This window comes from Lactuca serriola, chromosome 2 (genome assembly GCF_051521515.1).
Source record: "Lactuca serriola cultivar US96UC23 chromosome 2, Lser_US96UC23_V15, whole genome shotgun sequence".
Lineage (NCBI taxonomy): Eukaryota > Viridiplantae > Streptophyta > Magnoliopsida > Asterales > Asteraceae > Lactuca > Lactuca serriola.
This window is the reverse complement of record NC_136409.1, coordinates 133,253,868-133,263,177: the sequence shown is the minus strand read 5'-3', so window position 1 is coordinate 133,263,177 and position 9,310 is coordinate 133,253,868. Positions and strand designations below refer to the sequence as shown.

The following is a 9,310-nucleotide window of genomic DNA, read 5'->3' as shown; positions in this document are numbered from 1 at the left end:
TTGAAGGAAAAACCCACCACCCCAACTCCAGATCATGTGTAGAATACCTCGTCTCGTGCGGATTAAGCTACTGCAAAGCATATGATATCACCCATCCTCCTTACATGAGGACCACCCCCAAGCCAGTGATGGAAGTATCATAGACTACCATGAAATCCTCAATTCCCTCTGGGATGGTCAACATAGGAGCCTCACATAACCTCTACGAAGGGTCTCAAATGCTGACTACTGCTCAGGGCCCCACCGAAGATCCAGCCCTTCCTCGTCAGATGAGTGAGGGGTACTGCAATGTTGGAGAAAATGAATCTTCAGTAGTACCCTACCAACCCCAAGAAACTCCTAATAACTGAGGGAGATTTCGGAACCTCCCAATGCATCATCACCTTGATCTTGGCCAGATCGACTAATATCCCATCCTGATAAACAAGGTGTCCAAGGAACCGAACCTCTTATAACCAAAACTCGCACTTTGGGAACTTAGCATAAAGCCGTTCTCCCCTCAAAACCCCCAGAAGCTGACGAATAAGCTCCTCATGTTGCTCTTTGGTCTTGGAATACACCAAGATATCATCAATACACACAATAACCAAACCATCGAGCATCGGCCTGCATACCCGGTTCATAAAATACGTAAATACCGCATGCACATTCGTCAGCCCGAATGGCATCACCACGAACTCGTGATACCTATAACGACTCTGGAATGTAGTCATCTCTATGTTCTCTCCTCTCACTCTGACCTGATGGTACCCGGACCTCAGATCTATCTTGGAGAACCAAGATTCACCCTGAAACTAATTAAAGAGATCATTAATATGCAGAAGGGGATAACGGTTCTTAAACTGTTAGCTTGTTCAACTCCTGGTAATCAATACACATCCGGTGTGAACCATCCTTCTTCTTGACAAATAAAATTGGCACTCCCAATGGAGAGCTACTCGGTCTGAAGAACTGCTTGCCTAGAAGCTCCTGCAGCTGAGATGAAAACTCATGCATCTCATTCGGTGCCAAGCAGTACGGCGCCTTGGCAATCGAGGCCACACCTGACATGAGGTGAATCATGAACTTGACCTGCCTCTCAGGAGGCACACCGGGTAACTCCTTCGGAAATACATCGGCAAACTCCCTGACAATCGAGACCTTTAAAACTGAAACCTAATCCCCAACATGCGTATCCACCACATAAGCCAAATAACCCACCACATAAGCCTAACAAAACCCTGAACCTATGCTAGTGCCCTCTCCAAAGATAACTAGTTCTCCCATAATTGGGGTTTGAACTACCATGCACTGGCCCTCACAATGAATCATAGCACTGAAACAGATCAGCTAATCCATACCCACAATCATGCAGACATCCCCCTTTGGGTTAGAGATCATATCAATCAGATAAGGCGCCCTAAAAATCTCCAAAACACAACCCTGGTACACAGTGAGGGAGCTTGAACTTTTGAGTGGGGGATAGGGGGAACTATAATATGTATAAAACTTAAAGATCAGGGGGGCCACGGTAAATTTTTTTAGCTTTAGGACAAATATGTAAAAAATTTAATACTAATGTAATAATTATAAAAAGGGGGGGGGGGGCTACAACCCCCTAGTCCCTTATAAGATCCGTCCCTACTAATATATCGATGATGCAGAAACCCCGTGTTCATGGGTGATAGAGACTCGCAACGGACACTTTAACTCCCCAACGGTCATATCAAACTCCATATTGAATGATCGAGACACAAAAGGCCGACTCACACCCGAGTCAAACAACACTAGAGCAGACAAAGAGTTCACTAGGAACGTACCTAACAGAGGTAGAAACATAAGCATAAATAAAAAAATAATCAACATAATAAGGCATAGAAAGGTACCAGTCACAACATTTGGAGCTGCTCTGGCCTCCTTTGCAGTAATCTGAAAAGCGAGACCTCGAGCCCTCTGAGGCTCCACTCTACCCAGACTCCCACACGTGATCCTCAAAGTAGCCTGCGCTAGAGCCTCTACCAGCCTAGCAGCAAGCGATGGGCAATTGGCCTTTCCATGGAAAACTTGGACGTAATGATAATAAATCTTGGAACTGAGTTCTAGAGCTTGCTGGCGGTGATCCCTCGCCATATGGCCCTGCCGGCCACAATTATTGCACCCAGATGATGATCGACAAGCACCCTCATGCACCTTGCCGCACTTCACTCAAGTGCAGCCCTTCTGGCCCCAGTTCTGAAATCAGTGGCCTTAAACCTCTTTGGCATTGGCTGCAACTGCACCTGAGCCGGCTACTGCTCCCTCGTTTACAAATCAATCTCAATCTCACTCCTCCTAGAGTCCTTCTGCATCTCAAATAAGGTACCATAGCGCTGAGTGGAAACAAATTGTTTGATATCCATCTTGAGCATGCTCAAGTAACGGGTCATCCGAGCCTGCTCAGATGCAGCAAACTCAGGACAGAACATATCCCTCTCCGTGAACATCTTAGTGATCTCCATCACCATCTCAAAACCCTGCCTCAAATCAAGGTACTCCTGGGCCAATCTCTCTTGCTCCACCAGTGGAACATATTGGGAGCGGTACATCTCAGAGAACTCCTCCCAAGACATAGCAGCTCTCTGCTCAGCAGAATAGGAACTAGTAGCAAGCCTCCACCAATCCTTCGCTCCGGTCCTGAGAAGGTTCAGAGTGCACCTAACCTTCTGGTCAGCTGGACAAGAGCAAGTGAAGAAACATCCATCCACATCAGATATCCACCTCATGCCGATTATCGGGACCTGCACTCAATTGAAATTCGAGGGCTTCGTATTATTGATGTCTCGATACTGAAATACCCAACCCGATCCAACCCCTCTAGCCATAATGGTTGTAGTGGTTGCATACAAAGCAACAGAGCGCTCCTTAAAGTACTCAATCATGGAGGTCTTGATAGACCCAAACATCTCTAGCAACTAAGCTCAGAAATGAGCAGCAACCTCCTCCTGCAGGATCTCCCTGATCGTATCATCCAATGCAGCTGACTCACCCTGACAACCAACTCCTGATCCCAACCCAGATTTTGCCTCAACTCGTCATGTAGTCACCATAATGAAAATAAACTAGGAGGATATCAGATAACACACATATCATAATGGGGAACCAACTCCCAACATAGCCCTATGGGTTGTGACTTACTTGCTACGTCTACGAGTCCTGTGCTTTCAGTAGTATGGTCCCATAGTACCTTCCACACCTACCCGCATTTGTCTCATAGGATCATTACAACACCTTAGAGGAAGGCTATATATCTCAAAAATTACTCTCGAGCATACTCATACGCTCAATCCTCGTACCCTAGAGGAAGGCTATATATCTCAAAAATAGCCAGCTGACCCTACACCATTCAACCATGAAAATTCCATCAACCCTACAGCACTAGTGTATGCTGGACATACATAACTCTGGACCTTATAGACAGTCGAATATATGATCCTACCCTAAGCCATTCATAAAAAAAGAAACAGGAAATAAGGCCAGACCAAACATTCTTAGGCTATAAAATCTTATTTATGCATGACCATCATACATACACTAAGCAACTATAGTAATGATGTCAATTATATTAGAGAAGAACCCTAGGTTATCAGGCATCATATAATCAGACAATTCTATCATGCAAAATCCTGAAGATCCCTATCCTATCGCTAGCATGCTGCTCTAACATATCACAATATCAAATTACAATATGGTGTTTTGGGGTCTACTTACTGGCTTCGACTGATCGTAGACATCAAATCCTCCTTGATTATTTTGAAAACCATTTGAAACATCTTTTCCCTTAGTTTGAGATTGAATTCACACAAGTGTTCCTCTAATTCACTCAAACCAAGGCTCTGATACCAACTTGTGACAACCATAAACTTCATGAAAAATTTTAACTTTTATAACAAACCAAAAATCATCATTGTTTACAAATAGTTTTCCAAAACATGTCAATATCAGAGTAATCCCAAAATCATGAAACAAAACATGAAGAGGTGCGTGATAACACCTTCGCCTTCATGCGATCCTCTGAGGTACTTGCAAAATAATCCAAAACTATAAGCCCAAAGCTTAGTGAGTTCCACCAAAATACCAATACACAAACAAATAGCACATAACATAATAACATCATGCAATGGGTCCACAACTAACAGACTAGATTACCCCTGAGCCCAAAACATAAGTTTGGATTGCCCCTTAGGCCCACACCTTATGCCTGGCTTGCTCCCCGACCTGATCAATCATCGGCCTTGATGGGTTTTAAGCATTCTAACACTCCTATGGTGTACATTTAACCCTAGATGCTTTGGATCTATGTTTTCTCTAATAAACATGTAAACTTTTAGTTTTCCAAAGCATCATCCTAACTAGAATACAATGGTGTATCTATACTACAAATTCTAGTTAGATGACATACCTTTTGTTGTAGTTGAAAGCCTTGAACTTTAAGAGCTTAACGCCAACAGTATGAATGCCTCAAACGGAATCACAACACATCTAGGACAAAGGATAACTTTTGAGAGAGTATGGTGCACACAAGAAATCGACTCTATGGCTCTCCAAGAACCTCTAGTGCAATTTCATCAACCAATGGGCTTCTTATATAGTGTGGTACAACTAGGGTTGAACCATGCAAAGCCTAATGTGCATGACTTTCCACATTCCTTAGGATCCATGGGTTTTAACCTCCATGGAGTAACCATGGTTCACCATATGGGTTTAGCCGAACATAAAGAACTATGGATCATAAGCCCACTTTATAAGAATGAATGATTTACCAAATCAATCCCCATTTATTTAATTAGTCTCTCTTGGTCACAAAATTAATTCCAAACTAATTCTTGATCAGTACTAATTAAATAATACAATTTCATATTAATATTCTCGAACTTATAATATATCCACAAATCATAAATAAGCTCTTCTCAAAAGTCCATCCTATCAAATTGTCCCGGTGATATGCAACCCAAATGAACCATGCTACTCTTGGGTCAAGTACATACCAATTATAGTTATGGACTTAGACAGTAATCCAACAGTCTCCCACTTGGATAAGTCTAATAACTATTATTGCAAGTACGACTCCACAACCCGACTAGCAATCGTAGTTCTTAAAAGCCGCTGTCGAACTCTGACCTAGTCAATGACACGTCAATTAGATAATGGATCATATATTCGTCCATTGTAGATATCATATGGACCAAGACATAGATTGTAATCATTCTCTCTGTCCATCTGTTGTTCCACGATTTCCGATTTATGAAGACCGACTAATTGAACAAATCAAATCATTCCAGGCTTGGCCAAGCACTTAGGGGTGTCATCACTAAATCATCGAGGGGCCCACATATATCGCTTTTGTCCCTCCAAGGGTAAAAGGAATGGATAAACTTCAACTCATATGCTTGCTCTATCTACTCATCAAATCACACACAGTGATATGTTTTATAACACCGAGTTACCGGCGCGTTTACATATCATCAATGTGCAACTGACTTGTAAACTGCAACTCATATCTCTCCGTTTGAAGAATATAAGATATTATCGTCTCATGATCACTCGTGATAAAATTCATGAAGTGATTCAAATGAGCGTGGGTTGAATCCAATACATGAATCTTATTCCAAGAGCACTTATGAACACTGCATCTATGTCTAAAAGACCTAGACTAACTACAGACCCGTTCATGACAGTCTTGTCTCAATACCTACTTCCAAAGTATGATCGACTGTGGATGCTTTGAATAACCTAGTTATTCAAGAATTCAAAACATGCAAAGTGAAACACAAGAATAATACTAATCCTATATGTCCCAAAAACTTTTGAGCCATATTGATCACTCATTATTCATTGTATAATATTTTGAATAATCAACTTAATACTTGAATTAAAACAATAGTCATGCCATGCTCCAAGCATACACACTATGTTTGTCTAAACAATAAGTATACCATGCTCCAAGCATGAACACTATGTTTGTCTATGGTCCTTACTTTGTGAAATAGATTAATTGACAATATTACAATGATGCTCATTTCACAATTCCAAATCATTGCTGTAAATGTAAGAATATCACATTCTTGCCATTTACTATAATCTATTAAAGTTTAAACTTATATGCAATGATCCTCTTGTAATGACTATGCACAAAAGTCACAGAGCCTTGGCAACAGACATTACAAAGTATTCCAATGGAGAGCAATTCCACGGAAACGACGTCTCAAATTCAAAGTACATACATTTGAACATCCTTCTTGCATTAATTTTTCTAATCTTACACAAATTTAAGGAATAACTTCCAACTATGGAAACATATCCATATTCCCATTTTGACTATCACTTTTGAACAAGAGTTGCCTCTATCCAGAATATGTCAAAATGGCCCATCCATTTTTATACTTCCAACCACAAGCGACCAATCCTTGGCGAACCTTCGATTGTCCTTAACAGTTGTTTAACCACTTTAGTCGGATCCGGTTCTACTCCTTTTTCCCTCTTAATGCCCTAGGCATTTGGAAAATTGTTTAGAACGGATAAATATTATAGCACATTTAATCGATCCTATACCTGAAGCATATTAGACACGATTCATAAAGACATGATACATAACCAGTCTTTTGCTACAATATTTCTATTTGTCGTGTTCTCATAATTCGAATTATGAAAAGGGATGTTGTAATCATAATCGAATTTTGAGAACGTAATTAACATTTCCTTATGTTGAACCATTCCAACATAACATTCATATATATTTGACTAAATTTGATTAAAATCTCAATCTAAGCTTTTAGAATTGAAATGAAGTATAAATTCATCTCCCTTAATTATAGTAAAACAACTTTTCAAAATCTGCAACTTGCGAATTGAAACTTTTGTTTTCTATAATTAACATTGCTAACTTGCAACATTCACCATAATTTATTATGCTCCCACTAGCATAATAAATATTATCTTACTAGCATAGCACTTATGCTCCCACTAGCTTTGACATCTACTCAGAAAACATATGGACTTTTAGAAATCAATACTTCATTTCTTACCAAAGTTCAGATTTATGACATGGGATGCTTCGATAAGACTTATCTAGGCTTATCAAACTCAGAAACCTTTCCATAGACAGCTTACATGTGTATCTAAACAATTTAAGAACTTACAGCAATAAGTCTCAAATGTTTAGACCTTTTTTCCATTTCTCAAAATCCGAATTATGAAAAGGGATGTCGTAATCATAATCGATTTTGAGAATGCAAATATCATAACTGCTATCTCCATAAAATCTTGTTAGTGAAAGCGTTTCCTTACAATCATTTATATGAAGCAGAGAAAAACCTTATGACACTTAGATTTTATGGTGTATGTGTTTGTTAGATTAGATGTCTAAGCCCATAACTATTATTGGTATGTACTCGACCCGAGAGTAGCATGGTCCATTTGGGTTGCATATCATCAGGATAATTTGTTAGGATGGACTTTTGGGACGAGGTTATATATGATTTAGTAATATCTTATAAGTTCTACTATATTAATATGAAATCATATGGTTTAATTAGTATTGATCAAGAATTAATTTGAAATTAATTTAGTGACCAGTAGAAAATAATTAAATCTATGGGGACCAATTATGATAATTAGTTATATTTATATGTGTTAGGCTTATGATCCATGTTAGACCAAGTTTATGTATGGATACATAAAGATTTGGGCCACATGAACCATGGATCATTTGCATGTATGGAGTTAGGCCACATGGGTATGGATTTGGGTTATACCCATGACCCTTGGAACCCTACATATAAAAAGGTGAGTACATAGCCAAAACATTACTCATGTTCTTTGAGTTCATATGGATAGTTTTTGGTGTATAAAGATTCACTCTCAAATTTCCACCTTTGTTCTAGGTGTGTTGCGATTCCATTTGAGGCTTCCACACTATTGGGGCTAAGCTCTTTAAGGCCAAATATATCAAGACTTCAAGCTATAACTAGAGTTATGTTATCCTAACTAGTATCTTATATGGTTTATGTCAAATGCATGCTAGTTGTAGGTTTAATGCCTTGGAAACCATTTGCGTGTATAATTAGTGAAAACATAGATCCAAGGTATTTAGGGTTGTATGTGCACCATAGGATGTTGTAGTATACAAAACCCAATAGTGGTATTAGAGCCTAGGCTTGTTTTCAATTATACTTGATGCTACTTGCTTAAAAATGCTTTAAAAACTGATTTTCTGTTGTTTTGGACAGTGGACATGCCGAGTCCACTGATGGACTCACCGAGTCCAAGGTTAAAACTGACCAACTCGCCGAGTTTGTTCATACACTCGATGAGTTGGTTCTCTAGAATGCAGTTTTTCGAGGTTTTTGGCTGGAATTGGACTAGGATTATTACCCTAAACTGTTTTTGAGCTTATAAACCTGTTTTTGATGTGGTAATGTTCATGTTAATTCAATTCTAAAGATAATTATCAAAATTTTCATGTTTTGTATTAGTTTAAAGGTTAGGCTAATTACATGAAAATTGTTTGATTTGAATTGTCTTGTTCATATGAGTTTAATCTAGATTATAGTTTTCTTGACATGCTTGTTTTTTGAATTGATGATCTTAATGTTTTTTTAATGGATTCCATAAATTGTCCTCAAGTTATGGAAAACCAAAAGTTTTTTGTGTTAAATCTTCATTAAAAGCCATAGGTTACACAATTGAAGAGTCTTTTTCATCATAAATTGTTTTATGAACTCCATAATTTGTCCTTTAGTTATAGATGTTCAAGAGTCTCTTCATTAAAGTTTTTAAAGACTATTTTAAACTCATATGTTATGAAACTGAAAAGTTTTTTTTAATTGCTCAAAACTTGCCCTCAAGTTTTGGAATTTTTAAAGTTTCCACCCCATGAATACTTTAATTCCAAGTTAAACCTTTAGAATTTTAAAAGTTAAAATTCTACCCTTATACTATTATAATATTAATGGTTAATGTATATATATATATATATATATATATATATATATATATATATATATATATATATATAAGAACAAAGTCAGTCGTACCATTAGTAGGCCTCATTCACGAAGCTGATCTATAAGGGGGGTATAAGGTTACTGCCTATAAAATGACAGTTTAATGGATGTCCACTCTCACCCACCGCTTCCTTGACTGGTGGAGAGTCGTTAGCTGGACGGGTAGGATAGGACATTAATTCTCCCTTCATTAAAAGTATAATGATAAATATAAAGTAACTAAACTTATTAAATTCCCAATCTTAGTTACTTTAGGAAAATGTGAATTTGGGGCTAACCCATGAAATTGC

General features: G+C 38.4%; 1 protein-coding gene across 1 annotated transcript; it reads right to left on the bottom strand.

Annotated features, from left to right (window-relative positions):
• Window positions 1-2,282: 2,282 nt before the first annotated feature.
• On the bottom strand, window positions 2,283-2,741 carry LOC145089589 (uncharacterized). The gene has a single exon (XM_079028011.1). The coding sequence runs from the start codon at window positions 2,739-2,741 to the stop codon at window positions 2,283-2,285; it is 459 nt and encodes a 152-aa protein (XP_078884137.1).
• Window positions 2,742-9,310: the final 6,569 nt, after the last annotated feature.

What these genes read in the sequence shown, in the direction of transcription:
- LOC145089589 (XM_079028011.1), bottom strand. Translation starts at nt 2,741, where the DNA reads ATGAGGTGGATATCTGATGTGGATGGATGTTTCTTCACTTGCTCTTGT.